This window comes from Lepidochelys kempii, chromosome 24 (genome assembly GCF_965140285.1).
Source record: "Lepidochelys kempii isolate rLepKem1 chromosome 24, rLepKem1.hap1, whole genome shotgun sequence".
NCBI classification, from domain to species: domain Eukaryota; kingdom Metazoa; phylum Chordata; order Testudines; family Cheloniidae; genus Lepidochelys; species Lepidochelys kempii.
Window position 1 is genome coordinate 18,520,192 of NC_136403.1, and position 18,151 is coordinate 18,538,342.

Genomic DNA, 18,151 nt, shown 5'->3' on the forward strand with positions numbered 1-18,151 from the left:
AGGACTCCTGGGCTCTATCCCTGTCTTTCAGAAGGGAGTGGGGTCTGGTGGGTTACAGGGTGTGGTACTGGGAGTCAGGACTCCCGGGTTCTCTTCCTGCCAGCATCACTTGTGTACAGACAGGGGTTGGGGGGGGGGAGCCGGTACGGGACGGTCAGGGGACAAGGAGCTAGGGGGGTACTTTCCCCACAACTCGCTTTATTCAGCCAATGCACAAAAGGAATCCGCAATCTCCCCCAAAGAGAAGCAGCAGCCAGTTGCTGCTGAAGGGAGGTTCACTGCAGCCCGGCACGCAGCAGAAGGGAAGGATGCCAGGCCGGGGCTCAGGGCTCCCCGATGCCTCCGCTGGCCCTGGGAGCTGGGAAGCACTTGGCGTGGCTCAGGATCTCCGGCACGCCCTGGGCGTATTTCTTCACCAACACTCTCTTCACGCAGGCGCCAGGGGAGCCACATCCAGCCGCAGTATTCCTCATTTTGATGTGACCTGGACAGGGGGAGAGACGTGATCGGGGGTTCCCAATTCCCCCCCCCCGCGACCCTCATGAGGTCTCTCACACACTCCCCTCCCAGCAGGACTGCACCCGGCTCTGCAGGCAGACTGGGGTCTAGTGCTCAGAGCAGGGGGCCTGGAACAACATGAGAACAGAAGAGGAATGGCCCTCCTGGGTCACCCCAAAGGTCCATCTAGCCCAGTATCCTCTGGCCAATGCCAGGTGCCCCAGAGGGAATGAACAGAGCAGGGAATCATCCAGTGATCCATCCCCTGTCGCCCATTCCCAGCTTCTGGCAAACAGAGGCTAGGGCCACCTTCCCTGCCCATCCTGGCTAATAGCCGCAGATGGACCTGTCCTCCAGGAACTTCTCTAGTTCCTGTTTGAACCCTGTTATAGTCTGCGCCTTCACAACTTCCCCCGGCAATGAGTTCCACAGGTTTCTTGTGCGTTGTGTGAAGCAGTACTTCCTTTGGTTTGTTTTATACCTGCTGCCTGTGGTGACCCCTCGTTCTTATGTTAGGAGGAGTAAATAACACTTCCTTCTTTACTTCCTCCACATGCTTCAACCTTCTTTAGACCTCGATCATATCCCCCCTTAGCCGTTTCATTTCCAAGCTGAAGAGTCCCACTCTTATTAATCTCTCCTCATATGGCAGCCATTCCATCCCCCTCATCATTTTGGTTGGCATTTTCTGAAGCCTTTCCAATTCCAATAGATCTTTTTTGAGACAGGGCGACCACATCCGTCCGCAGTGTTCAAGCTGTGGGCGTCCCATGGATTTATATTGAGGCAACACGATCTTTGGGGTTAGATCTCTGTCCTATTCTCTGTCCCTTTATGAATGATTCCCAGCATTTGTTTGCTTTTTTGACGGCCGCTGCACATGGAGTGGATGATTTCAGAGAACTCTCCACAGTGACTCCAAGATCTTTCTTGAGTGGTAAATTTGACCCATTATTGTGTATGTCTACTTGGGATTACGTTTGCCCATGTGCATTACTTTGCATTTATCAACACTGAATTTCCTCTGCCATTTTGTTGCCCAGTCATCCAGTTCTGAGAGACCCTTTAGTACCTCTTCACAGTCTGCTTTGGACTTCACTATCTTGAGTAGGTTTGTATCTTCTGCAAATTTTGCCACCTCACTATTTACCTTTTTTCCAGAACATTTCGGAATTTGGTGAATAGCACTGGGCCCAGTGCAGATCCCTGGGGGACTCCCACTATTTACCTCTCTCCCTTCTGAAAACTGACCATTTCTTCCTACCCTTTTTTCCCTATCTTTTAACCAGTTACTGAGCCATGAGACAGGTTTCAGAGTAACAGCTGTGTTAGTCTGTATTCGCAAAAAGAAAAGGAGTACTTGTGGCACCTTAGAGATTAACCAATTTATTTGAGCATGAGCTTTCGTGAGCTACAGCTCACTGCATCGGATGCATACCGTGGAAACTGCAGCAGACTTTATATACAACAGAGAATATGAAACAAAACCTCCTCCCACCCCACTGTCCTGCTGGTAATAGCTTATCTAAAGTGATCAGAAAGTTGGGCCATTTCCAGCACAAATCCAGGTTTTCTCACCCTCCACCCCCCACACAAATTCACTCTCCTGCTGGTGATAGGCCATCCAAAGTGACAACTCTCCACACAATGTGCATGACAATCAAGTTGGGCCATTTCCTGCACAAATCCAGGTTCTCTCACGCCCCCACCCCCTCCCAAAAACCCCACACACAAACTCACTATCCCGCTGGTAATAACTCATCCAAAGTGACCACTCTCCCCACAATGCGCATGATAATCAAGGTGGGCCACCCCCAGCACAAATCCAGGCCTTCTCACCCCCCCCCCCACCTCCATACACACACAAACTCACTCTCCTGCTGGCAATAGCTCATCCAAACTGACCACTCTCAAAGTTTAAATCCAAGTTAAACCAGAACATCTGGGGGGAGGGGGGGTAGGAAAAAACAAGGGGAAATAGGCTACCTTGCATAATGACTTAGCCACTCCCAGTCTCTATTTAAGTCTAAATTAATAGTATCCAATTTGCAAATGAATTCCAATTCAGCAGTTTCTCGCTGGAGTCTGGATTTGAAGTTTTTTTGTTTTAAGATAGTGACCTTCATGTCTGTGATTGCATGACCAGAGAGATTGAAGTGTTCTCCGACTGGTTTATGAATCTTATAATTCTTGACATCTGATTTGTGTCCATTTATTCTTTTACGTAGAGACTGTCCAGTTTGACCAAGGTACATGGCAGAGGGGCATTGCTGGCACTTGATGGCATAGATCACATTGGTGGATGTGCAGGCGTTCTGTTATTTTCTTTGTTAGGCCTGTCCTGTAGTAGGTGACTTCTGGGAACTCTTCTGGCTCTATCAATCTGTTTCTTCACTTCCGCAGGTGGGTATTGTAGTTGTAAGAAAGCTTGACAGAAATCTTGTAGGTGTTTGTCTCTGTCTGAGGGGTTGGAGCAAATGCGGTTGTATCGCAGAGCCTGGCTGTAGATGATGGATCGTGTGGTGTGGTCAGGGTGAAAGCTGGAGGCATGCAGGTAGGAATAGTGGTCAGTAGGTTTCCGGTATAGGGTGGTGTTTATGTGACCGTTGTTTATGAGCACTGTAGTGTCCAGGAAGTGGATCTCTTGTGTGGACTGGACCAGGCTGAGGTTGATGGTGGGATGGAAATTGTTGAAATCATGGTGGAATTCCTCAAGGGCTTCTTTTCCATGGGTCCAGATGATGAAGATGTCATCAATATAGCGCAAGTAGAGTAGGGGCTTTAGGGGACGAGAGCTGAGGAAGTGTTGTTCTAAGTCAGCCATAAAAAAGTTGGCATACTGTGGGGCCATGCGGGTACCCACAGCAGTGCCGCTGATCTGAAGGTATACATTGTCCCCAAAAGTAAAATAGTTATGGGTAAGGACAAAGTCACAAAGTTCAGCCACCAGGTTAGCCGTGACATTCATTGTGTGGAGAGTTGTCACTTTGGATGGCCTATCACCAGCAGGAGAGTGAATTTGTGTGGGGGGGTGGAGGGCGAGAAAACCTGGATTTGTGCTGGAAATGGCCCAACTTGATGATCACTTTAGATAAGCTATTACCAGCAGGACAGTGGGGTGGGAGGAGGTATTGTTTCATATTCTCTGTGTGTATATAAAGTCTGCTGCAGTTTCCACGGTATGCATCCGATGAAGTGACCTGTAGCTCACGAAAGCTCAGGCTCAAATAAATTGGTTAGTCTCTAAGGTGCCACAAGTCCTCCTTTTCTTTTTGAGCGATGAGAGGATTTTATCGCATGACAGCTCACTTTGCTTAAGAGCCTTTGGTGAGGGACGCTTTCTGAAAATCTAAGTACACTATATCCATGGGATCCCCCTTGTCCACACGCTTGTTGACCCCTTCAGACAATTCTAGTGGATTGGTGAGGCGTGATTTCCCTTTACCGAAACCATGTTGACCCTTCCCCAACAAATTATGTTCATCTGTGTGTCTGACAGTTCTCTTCTTTCCTATAGTTTCAATGAGTTTGCCCAGTACTGAAGTCGGACTTATTGGCCTGCAGCTGCCGGGATCACCTCTGGAGCCCTTTTTAGAAATTGGCGTGTCATCAGCCATCCTCCAGCCAGCTGGAACAGAAGCTGATTTAAAAAGTAGGTTACAAACCACAGTTAGTCATTCTGTAATTTGAAATTTGAGTTCCTTCCGAACTCTTGGGCGAATCCCATCTGGTCCTGGTGACTTATTACTGTTTAATTTATCAATTTGTTGCAAAAACTCCTGTAATGTCTCCTCAATCTGGGACAGTTCCTCAGATTTGTCACCAAAACAGAATGGCTCCGATTTGGGAATCTCCCTCCCAGCCTCAGCCGTGAAGACTGATGCAGAGAATTCATTTAGTTTCTCCGCAGTGGCCTTATCCTCCTTGGGTGCTCCTTTGGCATCTCGGCAAGTAGGACTCCTGGGTTCTCTCTGCAACTCTGCCAGGGGAGTGGAGTCTAGTGGGTCAGAGCAAGGGGGTCTGGGACTGAGCCGGGACACCTGGGCTCCACCTCGTGCTCTGTGTTCAGACCCCGCCCGCATCTGGAGGACTTACCAAAAAAAAATATCCCAGATTCCACAACACAATGGTCCTCAGTGCCGGTGCAGGCCAAGACATCCTTCTCGTTCCAGTGATATGGCCCCACTGTGAGGATCGACGGGCACTGACGGCCGTTGGGGACGGAGCTCACAGTTGGCACTGAGAACAGTCAGACACACATAGTCAGCCAAGGGTGGGGAGTCACCACACATTGGGCTCAATCCCATCTCGGGGAAGGGAGTGGGGTCTAGTGGTTAGGGATGGGGGCATTGGGCTGGCAGCCAGGACTCCTGGGTTCTCTCCAGGCAGGTGTGGCCAGAGCAGGGCTCTAGGTTTGCAGCAGACACACACCTGGGATGGCCCCGGCGTTGCAGCCGTCGGTGTCACAGCAGGCGATGTTCGCCCGCACGGTGACATTGTGTGGGTAGGTCAGCGAGAAGGGGCCAGGCTCACAGTTCTTGGGCTCCAGGCACGATTTACCCGTGTAGGACATGGAGGATCTCTCTGTGGAAGAGAAATAGAGCATCACCTATGAACTCCCCAATGGACCCCCAGCTGCTCCATCCTCCCCTTTTGTTCCATCCACCCCACCCCCAACTAATCTCATCTCCCCACCCCCCGTGATAAAATCCTCTCTTCTGTCTGATCCAGGCCCCACAGCCACCCACTGCAATACCCCATCTCATCCCATCCCGTCAATGACATTATCATTCCAGACTGAGCAGTCCCTGCTCCTGGAGAGGAGCGGAGACTATTGGTTAGAGTAGGGGGAGGGGCTGGGAGCCAGGATTCCTGGGTTTGACCCGTGGCTTCAGGAGGACAATGGTGTCTACACTTAGTAGAAATCTTCTTTCACTCACCCAGCCTGATCTCTGCCACGACGGTGACGCAGGTCCCTTCCCAGGGGGCGCAGGGCTGCAGGGGGCCGGAGCACGATTGCTCTCTGGACGCACACACCTCGCATTGCAGAGCGCTCCCTGGAGGTTGGAAAAATCCCTTCTCAGTACAAACCCCGGCTCCCCACCCCTCCCAGGCAGTGCCTGTGGACGAAATACCACCAGCAACCAAGAGGTGGCGCTGTGGGAGTTGTTACCACCAATGCCTCCTCACTGAACGTGTGGGCAGGCAGATCTTGGAGAAATGCCACCTGCTTTTGCAGCAGTTCTGCCCAGTTCCATATAACGCTCCGGAGGGGGAAAGGCATCTTGCTAGCTGGTCATTTGTATCTTACTCAAAACCACAGACAAGTCAGTTTGTTGCCTGAGTGTCTGTGGCTAGAATACATTTTCACCTGCTGACATGGCTATCTGGGGTGCAGCTTGTGCCTGCGAACAAACCCCAGACGTCTGTGTAGACAGAAAAACAAGAATTCGGCTGTTCTGAAGAGGGGTTTCTGCCTGGCTTTGCGGTGAACCTTTCTCACACACACACACACACACACACCGCCGTCACTCTCTGCTCCAGGCCTCTGCCTCTCAGAGTTACATCAGCTGAGCCACACTCGACTTCAGCCCACTTTTCATCACTGATCCTGCCAATTCTCTTCTTCAGAATACAATTCACGCTTGTTAAGCCCCTGGATTAATGGCTGTTCATCTCCAGCCAGCGATCCCAGGAGCATCAACTCTTTCCTCTCCAGAGCATGGGGGCCTTTAAATTCATTATGTGAGCATAAGGTAGTTTTAAGAAAGAAAGAAAGAAAGAAAGGAAGATTTTCCCACTTTGGTTTTTTTAGAGCTTTCATGTGGAAACATCCATTAAACCTCAGAACACCTTCCCCGCCCCTTCTATGCCCCTAGATGGTTGCAAAGTTATATTATCCCTATCAAAGAAATATGGAAACTGAGGTAGAAAAAAGATGTCTTCAATTCAGGGTTAAAACCAAGAAGACAGCTGAGAAGTCCTCACTCCTGACTCCCAGCCCACTCTAACCCACGAGATCCCACTCCTCTTTCACAGCCACGGACAGAGCCCGGGAGTCCTGATTTGCAGCCATCTCTGCTCAAACTCACTACACCCCAGCCCGCTTCGACAGCTGGGGAATGAGCCCAGAAGTCCTGGCTCCCAGCCCCCACCCGTTGCACCCCCATTCCCCTTTCAAACCTGGGGAATGAAGCCAGGAGTCCTGGCAGGAATCTCAGCGCTGACAGGCAGGGGAACATTTCTAGGCAGGACGACATGTGGACGGGGGTGCTGCTCCTCATCGGGATGACCCCAAGCTTGGGCGAGAGATGGAGGAGGAACGAGAAGAAGGAAGGACAGACGGACTCAGACCCGCTGGCCAGGCCCCTAGCGTGGGCTGTGGGAGTCCCAAGCTCCAATCCCTGCTCTCCCCAATTCAGTCGGGGGACATGGCCCCGGGTTTTCCTCTCGCTGGTTTTACCCACAAATTCCATCCTGACCCCAGAATCCGTCATCCACAGCGGCACGTTCCCAAAGTGAAATCCCGCCCCCACCACCCGGCTCCCTGTGCCCGGGGACGCACGGGACTCACCTGTGGCCAGGAGAGCGGACAGCAGGCAGAGGGGCAGAGCCACCCACATGGTGCCCGGGTGTTTGCTGCAGTGAGCAGAACAGCGAGGAAGCATCTGGCTGTGGTTTTATCCGGCAGGTTGGCAAATACCTGCCCCCTGGGGGATCGGCTGGGGCTGCCCCATGACATCCTGGTGGACCCGGAGATGGGAGATTTCACAACCCTGCATGTGACTTTGGCTGATCAGGTGATGCAATGTGTCTTGAGGACAATTCCCTTGTGCGTTAGTGGAGATCTGTGGTTCTCAGCCAGGGGTCCGTGTACTCCAGGGTACACACAGGTCTTCCAGGGGGTACATCAGCTTATCTTGATGTTTGCCTCATTTTACAACAGGCCAGATATAAAGCACTAGTGAAGTCAGTACGAGCTAAAATTTCCTGACACAATGACTTGTTTGTGCAGCTCTATGTACTATCCACTGAACTGTAAGAACAATATTTATATCCCAGTGGAGTTATCTTATCATTACACGGGGGAACTGAGAAAGGAAGCTATTTGTCAGTCACAATGTGGCCGTGACACTTATGTATATTTTATAATAACATAAGAAAGGACCTGTCATAAATATAAAGGGAAGGGGAACCACTTTTCTGTCCCCGGTGCTATAAAATCCCCCATGGCCAGTGGAAAACACTTTCACCTATTGTCATAAATAGAAAGGGAAGGGTAAACTCCTTTATAATCCCTCCTCTCCAGAGGAAAAATCCTCTCACCTGTAAAGGGTTAAGAAGCTAAAGGTAACGTCGCTGGCACCTGACCAAAATGACCAATGAGGAGATAAGATGCTTTCAAAAGCTGGGAGGAGGGAGAAAAACAAAGGGTCTGTGTCTGTCTGTGTGATGCTTTTGCCGGGGACAGAACAGGAATGGACTCTTAGAATTTAGTGAGTAATCTAGCTAGGTATGTGTTAGATTATGATTTCTTTAAATGGCTGAGAAAACAGCTGTGCTGAACAGAATGGATATTCCTGTCTGTGTGTCTTTTTGTAACTTAAGGTTTTGCCTAGAGGGATTCTCTCTGTTTTGAATCTAATTCCCCTGTAAGGTATTTGCCATCCTGATTTTACAGAGGTGATTCTTTTCTACTTCTATTAAAAGTCTTCTTTTTAAGGAAACTCAATGCTTTTTCATTGTTCTAAGATGCAAGGGTTTGGGTCTGTGGTCACCTATGCAAATTGGTGAGGATTTTTACCAAACCTTCCCCAGGAAGTCGCGTGCAAGGGTTGGGAGGATTTGGGAGGGAAAGACGTGTCCAAACTACGTTTCCCAGTAAACCCAGTTAAAGTTTGGTTGTAGCAGTAGAAATCTAGGGGCAAAGGATGAAATTAATTTGTACCTTGGGGAAGTTTTAACCTAAGCTGATGAAAGTAAGCTTAGGAGGTTTTCATGCAGGTCCCCACATCGGTACCCTAGAGTTCAGAGTGGGGAAGGAACCTTGACAGGTGTGTAGGGGAATGGATGGACAGGCGTGAAGGCAGATGGATAGATGGACAGACAGCCTCGTAGGGGAATGGATGGATGGGTGTGTGGAGGGAAGGGTGGACGTGTAGGAGGATGGACGGACGGAATGATGGGTGTTGTCAGGGAGTCCCCGGGCGATGCTCTGGACCTGCTCCCTACGAAGCCAGGCAGGACTCTGGGGAAGTCTCCTCTCTGGGAGCAGCCTGTCTGCAGGACACACAGCTCGCCCGGCTTCCACCTTCCTGGGTCTGACCTCGGAGCATTCAGCCTCCTCTGCCCCTCCGTGCGCTTCCCACAGTGAGTCTGCCCAGGCGGGGTCCTGGGGAAGCCAGAGGGTCCTGTCCCCCAACTCCACAGTCAGACGGGACTCTCAGCCAGCCAGTAAAACAGAGGTTTATTAGACAACAGGAACATGGTCTAAAACAGAGCTTGTGGGTGCAGAGAACAGGACCCCTCAGCCGGGTCCATTTTGGGGGGCAGTGAGCCAGACAACCCCATCTGCACTTCACTCCACTCCCCAGCCAGCCCCAAACTGAAACTCCCTCCAGCCCCACCTCCTCTGGGCTTTCCCCTTTCCCGGGCCAGGAGGTCACCTGATTCCTTTGTTCTCCAACCCTTTAGCTCTCACCTTGCAGGGGGGAAGGGCCCAGGCCATCAGTGGCCAGGAAACAGGGTGTCGGCCATTCTCTGTGTCCAGACCCCTGCACACACCTGCCCTCTCGGGCTCTGCAAGGATCATACATCCTTATCCCACCTAGATACTTAAGAACTGCCTAGGGGAAACTGAGGCACCCCCACACTATTCAGAGGAAACATTAAGAACGCTTCCACTTCCTCACAGGTGTGTCGGGGATGGATGGAGGGGCGGCCCTGCACAGCCTTGCAAAGCACAGAGGGAAACTGAGGCACTCCATGGCATCGTAGAAATAGGAGCTCAATTCCCACTTTGTCGCATCCCTCTGTGCCCCAAACTGCTGCAGACACCAGCCGGTGCACCCTGCCCCTGCCAGCACCGATCCCAGGCACTGGCTTTAACAGGGGGAGTGAGATCAACCCAGCCAAGGCCACCTCCACGAACCCGAGGCCTTCGGGGACCGGACGAGAAAAGGGGGACGCTAGCACCAGAAATTAAAATGGAAATCCTGCTTTATTTCCCTCCTCACCAGATCCTGTTACCAGTGTAGGAGAAATTCTGTGAGTAACTGTCGTGCTCAGCCCCAGCCCTGCCCCGCTGGTCACAGCACCTGCCTCGGTGTCTAGGAGGCAAACGCACTGGTCAAGGGTGGGTGGCGCTGACTTTCCACCATCGTTCTCCGCACCGACCGTTTGCTGGCTGTGGGCGGGACACGCGCGCCAAGGGCTTAGCACACCTGGGCTCCAGGCCCCTCTCTGCCAGACGCCCTGTGTGACCTGGGACACACCACTTAGGCCCAGAGCTTCAAAAAGTTAGGTCCTGCTGAGGATCTGTGCCTCAGTTTCCCCCATCTGTTCAATGGGGGTGACAGCCCTGCCCATCCCACAAGGTGGCTGTGAGGATAATACATTAAAGATGACGCAGGGTTCAGATGCCATGATGATGCGTGCCAGACAAGTATTTAGCGAGACATGCTGGGGAGGGTGGTTAACAAGCTCCTTAGGGATGTGGTGGATGCAGCATCCATCGGCATCCCCCAGGCCAGGCTGGCTGCCCTCCTGGAAGATGCTTTCATCAAATACACGTGATCGGGCACAATGTAGGGAGGACTTCTCCAGCCTGGGCTGTGCGGCAGGTCAGAGTAGATGCTGGGAATGGGCCCTTCTGGCCTGGGACGCCAGGAAAAGGGGCGAGGTGGCTCCCAGGAATCACCAGCCCTCGGGGCACTGGTTTCATCTGTAAATAATTTTTGTGACTGTTTTGCTTCTAACCAGAAGCGAAGGAAAATGCAGACTATTCCTTGTCCTGTGTATCCTCCGCCACGCCCAGGAATATCTCCCTCTTCTTTGGGAATGGGGTCTTTGTGAAGATTCAATCCCGGACCTGCTCTACGAACAGCTGCAATACCCGGTTCTCTCCTGTCTGTACGTCTCTGCATCCCTCCCTGCTTCTTCCCAGTGGCCCAGGCTCCGACTGAGTGTCAAACTGGTTCGGAAAAGGTTTTTTTCTGGAGAAGGGTGGGGTCCCGTGTAGCACCTGGTGCCATAGGGGGGACCCTGATCTCAGGGGAGGGAGGCGTGCAGTGCCTGGCACAATGGGGGGCCCCCAGTAGCAGGCTGGGGGGATCTATGCAGTGCCCAGTGCAATCAGGGCCCCTGCTCTGGGGAGTCTGTGCAGCTCTTGGCACAAGGAGGTCCCTGATCTCAGTTATTGCGGTGCTAGAAATAAGTGGTAACAAAGTAGAGAAGGCACCTGTCCTCAGCCCTGCCCGTCAACCCCCACCGACCCTCTCTTTGGGGGTCTTGCAGGGCCGATCATCAACACCGTCTAGACGGGAGGCCGGTGCCCGATCTGCATTGCCCCTGGTCGGAGCAGTTCTTCCAGCACGGAGACCCTGCAGTGCGAGGGCCGTGCCAGCCAGTGCATTTCCATCAGCGGGCAGATCTGGGAAGGTGAGCGCCTGTCCCGGATTCCTTCCAGCCCTGGCTCTCAGGGCCCATAGGCACTAGGACAAAGGGACGCCCGGGCCGGGATTTCCAGTGGGCCAGGCCCCCGCAGCCTCCCGGCAGTTCCCGCTTTACCTGGCTATGCCCTTGGCCCAGCTCTGGGCAAGGCTCAGCCCCAGGCTCCCTATGGGGCCAGAGCCTCTTGTCACACCCTGTGGCTTTGCAAGCGAGTTCGGAGCCACGCTCCCCTGTTTCAAAGACAGCCGGCTTCCCCCTCTCCCTGTGGACATGGCTCTGACCCGTGTTTAAACCCAAACCCCGCTCCGTCCACACACAGAGCCCCCTGCCCCCTGCCCCCACCTGCCCTGCCCTGCCAGGGCAGCTCAGCCAGGGGAGCCTGCACCCCTACCCGCAGTGCAGCGGTGGCGGATTAGCCAATGGGCCGCCAGGGCCTGTGCCCAGCAGCCTCAGCCCATTGGGGGCCCCCTGGAAAATGGGCACCCCTGCACCCCAAGCCCGGTGCCTGGCAGAAGTGCCAGGTGGCGGGGGAAGCCCCAGCGCCCGGATCCCAGCTGCGGCTGTGGCCCGGGGACTGGAAGAGCTCTCACCCCCAGTTGGCGGCGGGACAGATCTTTCCTGGTCTTGGGGCCGTGAGCGGGGGGGCTGCAAGGGGGTGGGTGGACTGGGACAGGACTGTGGAGGGAACCAGGGCAGGGCCACTGGGGAAGGAGCAGAACAGGGGTGGGACTGCAGACAGAAGGGGCGGGCGGGCCCCAGGGCCTGCACAGCCCAGCCTTCCCAGCTTCTCACTGGCCACCATCAGCCTGAAGTAGCAACCGCCACCGATGGAAGAAAAAGAGACGTCCACCATGCAGCGTGTGGCCAGCTGCTCCCCAGGGCCGGGCAGCTGAGCTCTCACCGCTGTGACCTGCCCTGGGGTCCCGGTTGCTGTCCTGTGGATGCCGTCCCTCCCCTCGACCTCCAACCTAGACCTCCCCAACTGCAACTGGAGACCATTGCTCCTCGTTCTGTCATCTGCCACCACTGAGAACTGCCGAGCTCCATCCTCTTTGGAACCCCCCTCAGGTAGTTGAAGGCTGCTATCAAATTCCCCCTCACTCTTCTCTTCTGCAGACGAAAGAAGCCCAGTTCCCTCAGCCTCCCCTCCTAAGTCACGTGCTCCAGCCCCCTAATCATTTTCGTTGTCCTCCGCTGGACTCTCTCCAATTTGTCCACATCCCTTCTGTAGTGGGGGGCCCAAAACTGGACCCAGTACTCCAGATGTGGCCTCACCAGTGCCGAATAGAGGGGAATAATCACTTCCCTCCATCTGCTGGCAACGCTCCTGCTGATGCAGCTCAAAATGCCTTTGGCCTTCTTGGCAACAAGGCCACCCTGCTGACTCATTGCCAGCTTCTCATCCACTGTAATCCCCAGGTCCTTCTCTGCGGAAAGGTTGGCAAATACCTACCCCTAAGGGATGGGCTGGGGCTGCCCCGTGACATCCTGGTGGGACCGGAGATGGGAGATTTCACAACCCTGCATGTGACACTGGCTGATCAGGTGATGCCAATGTGTCTTGAGGCCAATTTCCTTGTGCATTCGTGGAGACCACTGGTTCTCAGCCAGGGGTCCGTGTACCCCAGGGGTACACACAGGTCTTCCACGGTGATACATCAGCTCATCTTTATGTTTGCCTCATTTTACTACAGGCCAGATATAAAGCACTAGTGAAGTCAGTACGAGCTAAAATTTCCTGACACAATGACTTGTTTGTGCAGCTCTATGTACTATCCACTGAACTGTAAGAACAATATTTATATCCCAGTGGAGTTATCTTATAATTACACAGTGGAAATGAGAAAGGCAGCTATTTGTCAGTCACAGTGTGGCCGTGACACTTTTATATATTTTTAAAATAACATAAGAACGGACTTGTCATAAATATAAAGGGAAGGGGAACCACCTTTCTGTCCCTGAAGCTCTAAAATCCCTCATGGCCAGTGGCAAAACACTTTCACCTGTTGTCATAAATATAAAGGGAAGTGTAAACCCCTTTATAATCCCTCCTGTCCAGAGGAAAAATCCTCTCACCTGTAAAGGGTTAAGAAGCTAAAGGTAACCTCGCTGGCACCTGACCAAAATGACCAATGAGGAGATGAGATGCTTTCAAAAGCTGGGAGGAGGGAGAAAAACAAAGGGTCTCTGTTTGTCTGATGCTTTTGCCGGGGACAGAACAGGAATGGACTCTTAGAAGTTAGTAAGTAATCTAGCTAGGTATGTGCTAGATTATGATTTCTTTAAATGGCTGAGAAAATAGCTGTGCTGAATAGAATGGATATTCCTGTCTGTGTGTCTTTTTGTAATTTAAGGTTTTGCCTAGAGGGATTCTCTCTGTTTTGAATCTAATTCCCCTGTAAGGTATTTGCCATCCCGATTTTACAGAGGTGATTCTTTTCTACTTCTATTAAAAGTCTTCTTGTAAGGAAACTCAATGCTTTTTCTTTGTTCTAAGATCCAAGGGTTTGGGTCTGTGGTCACCTATGCAAATTGGTGAGGATTTGTACCAAACCTTCCCCAGGAAGTGGGGTGCAAGAGTTGGGAGGATTTTGGGGGGAAAGACGTTTCCAAACTACGTTTTCTCAGGAACCCAGATAAAGTTTGGTGGTGGCAGTGGAAATCCAAGGGAAAGGGTAAAATAGCTTGTACCTTGGGGAAGTTTTAACCTAAGCTGGTAAAAGTAAGCTTAGGAGGTTTTCATGCAGGTCCCCACATCTGTACCCTAGAGTTCAGAGTGGGGAAGGAACCTTGACAATGCCGTAGGGATGCTAACGAAGAACTTTAGCACCAGAAAAGTGCTGACCCCAAAGGCAGGGGCATCGCGTGTGCAGACCACCGCGTTCCTCCCTCCCCCCATCGAAGGCAAAGCCCACGTGGGTGGGGGCCCTGCCACCTTCTTCTCTGGGAGAAGAAGCTGTAAGGATGGATTGAGGTAACCCTGCCTCGCTGGGCTGGCTGGACGCTTACAGGGACCGGAACCGGATGCAAAGCGGGGATCCCTGGAGACCGTCTGGGGGCACCTGAAAAGACTTTGGAAAATGGCAGTTTCTTCCTTCACCGCCACCGTTTGGAATTACAGACTGCGACTCACCCGGGCATGAATTTTACCTGAGATTCCTACAGACCTGGCTGCCAGCGTTGCCTTTGGTGGAGGATCTGGGGTCCCGTGGCTCTGGGGTAAGTGACCGGTCTCCTGGGGCAGGGGACAACCTGGGTGGGCTGGTTTGGGGTGTACGTGAACTTTCCTCACAAAGTCCGGCTTGTCTGAGAGTATCTGAGGGGACTGGCTGTGACTCCGGGGGCAGACGGGGGCAGCGATCCAGGAGTTCACGCTGGGTGAAATCTGCTCACAGAGCACCACCGGTTGGGGGGATCTGCCCTGTTTCCTGACACCTTCCCTGAGCCCGGCACACCCAGTGGAGCCGCTCCAGAGAGCGGGACGAACTGAGCCCTGCAAAATCAACCTAGAAGGACATTTCTCCCCTCCAGGGCTTTCCCGCCCGCCTGGACAGCTGGGTGAGCCACAGCCTCTCCTTCCCACAGCCCTCCTTCCCCAGGGGAGCTCAGCCAGCCGGTGCCTTTCCCCCAGCCACGGGCCTTGCCTTGGGGGAGGGGGTCTAGGCAGGACTCCTGGGTTCCATTCCCTGGCCCTGCAAGGGGAGAGGGGTCCAGTGGTTAGAGCAGGGGGCTTGGGAGCCAGGACTCCTGGGCTCTATCCCTGGCTTTCAGAAGGGAGTATGGTCTGGTGAGTTACAGGGTGGGGTACTGGGAGTCAGGACTCCCGGGTTCCCTTCCTGCCAGCATCACTTGTGCACAGATAGGGGTGGGGGGGACCGGTACGCGACGGTCAGGGGATAAGGAGCTAGGGGGGTACTTTCCTCACAACTTGCTTTATTCAGCCAATGCACAAAATTAACCCGCAATCTCCCCCAAAGAGAAGCAGCAGCCCGTGGCTACTGAAGGGAGGCGCACTGCAGCCCAGCACGCAGCAGAAGGGGAGGATGCCAGGCCGGGGCTCAGGGCTCCCCGATGCCTCCACCGGCCCTGGGAGCTAGGTAGCACTTGGCCTGGCTCAGGATCTCCGGCACGCCCTGGGTGTATTTCTTCACCAACGCTCTCTTCACGCAGGCGCCAGGGGAGCCACATCCAGCCGCAGTCTTCCTCAGTTTGATGTTACCTGGACAGGGGGAGAGACGTGATCGGGGGTTCCCAATTCCCCCCCCCGTGACCCTCATGAGGTCTCTCACATACTCCCCTCCCAGCAGGACTGCACCCGGCTCTGCAGGCAGACTGGGGTCTAGTGCTCAGAGCAGGGGGCCTGGAACAACATGAGAACATAAGAGGAATGGCCCTCCTGGGTCAGACCAAAGGTCCATCTAGCCCAGTATCCTCTGGCCAATGCCAGGTGCCCCAGAGGGAATGAACAGAACAGGGAATCATCCAGTGATCCATACCCTGTCGCCCATTCCCAGCTTCTGGCAAACAGAGGCTAGGGCCACCTTCCCTGCCCATCCTGGCTAATAGCCACAGATGGACCTGTCCTCCAGGAACTTCTCTAGTTCCTGTTTGAACCCTGTTATAGTCTGCGCCTTCACAACTTCCCCCGGCAATGAGTTCCACAGGTTTCTTGTGCATTGTGTGAAGCAGTACTTCCTTTGGTTTGTTTTATACCTGCTGCCTGTGGTGACCACTCGTTCTTATGTTAGGAGGAGTAAATAACACTTCCTTCTTTACTTCCTCCAGATGCTTCAACCTTCTTTAGACCTCGATCATACCGCCCCTTAGCCGTTTCATTTCCAAGCGGAAGAGTCCCACTCTTATTAATCTCTCCTCATATGGCAGCCATTCCATCCCCCTCATCATTTTGGTTGGCATTTTCTGAAGCCTTTCCAATTCCAATACATCTTTTTTGAGACAGGGCAACCACATCCGTCCGCAGTGTTCAAGCTGTGGGCGTCCCATGGATTTATATTGAGGCAACACGATCTTTGGGGTTAGATCTCTGTCCTATTCTCTGTCCCTTTATGAATGATTCCCATCATGTGTTTGCTTTTTTGACGGCCGCTGCACATGGAGTGGATGATTTCAGAGAACTCTCCACAGTGACTCCAAGATCTTTCTTGAGTGGTAAATTCGACCCATTATTGTGTATGTCTACTTGGGATTACGTTTGCCCATGTGCATTACTTTGCATTTATCAACATTGAATTTCCTCTGCCATTTTGTTGCCCAGTCACCCAGTTCTGAGAGACCCTTTAGTACCTCTTCACAGTCTCCTTTGGACTTTAATATCTTGAGTAGGTTTCAGAGGAACAGCCGTGTTAGTCTGTATTCGCAAAAAGAAAAGGAGGACTTGTGGCACCTTAGAGACTAACCAATTTATTTGAGCATGAGCTTTCGTGAGCTACAGCTCACTTCAGCGGATGCATGCCATGGAAACTGCAGCAGACTTTATATACACACAGAGAATATGAAACAAAACCTCCTCCCACCCCACTGTCCTGCTGGTAATAGCTTATCTAAAGTGATCATCAAGTTGGGCCATTTCCAGCACAAATCCAGGTTTTCTCACCCTCCACCCCCCCACACAAATTCACTCTCCTGCTGGTGATAGCCCATCCAAAGTGACAACTCTCTACACAATGTGCATGATAATCAAGTTGGGCCATTTCCTGCACAAATCCAGGTTCTCTCACCCCCTCACCCCCTCCCAAAAACCACACACACAAACTCACTATCCTGCTGGTAATAGCTCATCCAAAGTGACCACTCTCCCCACAATGCGCATGATAATCAAGGTGGGCCACCCCCAGCACAAATCCAGGCCTTCTCACCCCCCCGACCTCCATACACACACAAACTCACTCTCCTGCTGGCAATAGCTCATCCAAACTGACCACTCTCAAAGTTTAAATCCAAGTTAAACCAGAACATCTGGGGGGAGGTGGGGTAGGAAAAAACAAGGGGAAATAGGCTACCTTGCATAATGACTTAGCCACTCCCAGTCTCTATTTAAGTCTAAATTAATAGTATCCAATTTGCAAATGAATTCCAATTCAGCAGTTTCTCGCTGGAGTCTGGATTTGAAGTTTTTTGTTTTAAGATAGCGACCTTCATGTCTGTGATTGCGTGACCAGAGAGATTGAAGTGTTCTCCGACTGGTTTTTGAATGTTATAATTCTTGACATCTGATTTGTGTCCATTTATTCTTTTGCGTAGAGACTGTCCAGTTTGACCAATGTAAATGGCAGAGGGGCATTGCTGGCACATGATGGCATATATCACATTGGTGGATGTGCAGCTGAACGAGCCTCTGATAGTGTGGCTGATGTTATTAGGCCCTGTGATGGTGTCCCCTGAATAGATATGTGGGCAGAGTTGGCAACGGGCTTTGTTGCAAGGATAAGTTCCTGGGTTCGTGGTTCTGTTGTGTGGTATGTGGTTGTTGGTGAGTATTTGCTTCAGGTTGCGGGGCTGTCTGTAGGCAAGGACTGGCCTGTCTCCCAAGATTTGTGAGAGTGTTGGGTCATCCTTTAGGATAGGTTGTAGATCCTTAATAATGCGTTGGAGGGGTTTTAGTTGGGGGCTGAAGGTGACGGCTAGTGGCGTTCTGTTATTTTCTTTGTTAGGCCTGTCCTGTACTAGGTAACTTCTGGGAACTCTTCTGGCTCTATCAATCTGTTTCTTCACTTCCGCAGATGGGTACTGTAGTTGTAAGAAAGCTTGACAGAGATCTTGTAGGTGTTTGTCTCTGTCTGAGGGGTTGGAGCAAATGCGGTTGTATCGCAGAGCTTGGCTGTAGACGATGGATCGTGTGGTGTGGTCAGGGTGAAAGCTGGAGGCATGCAGGTAGGAATAGCGGTCAGTAGGTTTCCGGTATAGGGTGGTGTTTATGTGACCATTGTTTATGAGCACTGTAGTGTCCAGGAAGTGGATCTCT

The 18,151-nt window shown here is 52.3% G+C and overlaps 1 protein-coding gene across 1 annotated transcript; it reads right to left on the reverse strand.

Annotated features, from left to right (window-relative positions):
* Positions 1-323: 323 nt before the first annotated feature.
* Positions 324-7,166, reverse strand: LOC140902769 (phospholipase A2 inhibitor and Ly6/PLAUR domain-containing protein-like). Its single transcript, XM_073323211.1, has 5 exons — positions 7,073-7,166; positions 5,439-5,555; positions 4,930-5,082; positions 4,594-4,737; positions 324-484 (listed from the first exon to the last, which is right to left on the reverse strand). The coding sequence occupies exons 1-5, from the start codon at positions 7,164-7,166 to the stop codon at positions 324-326; spliced, it is 669 nt and encodes a 222-aa protein (XP_073179312.1).
* Positions 7,167-18,151: the final 10,985 nt, after the last annotated feature.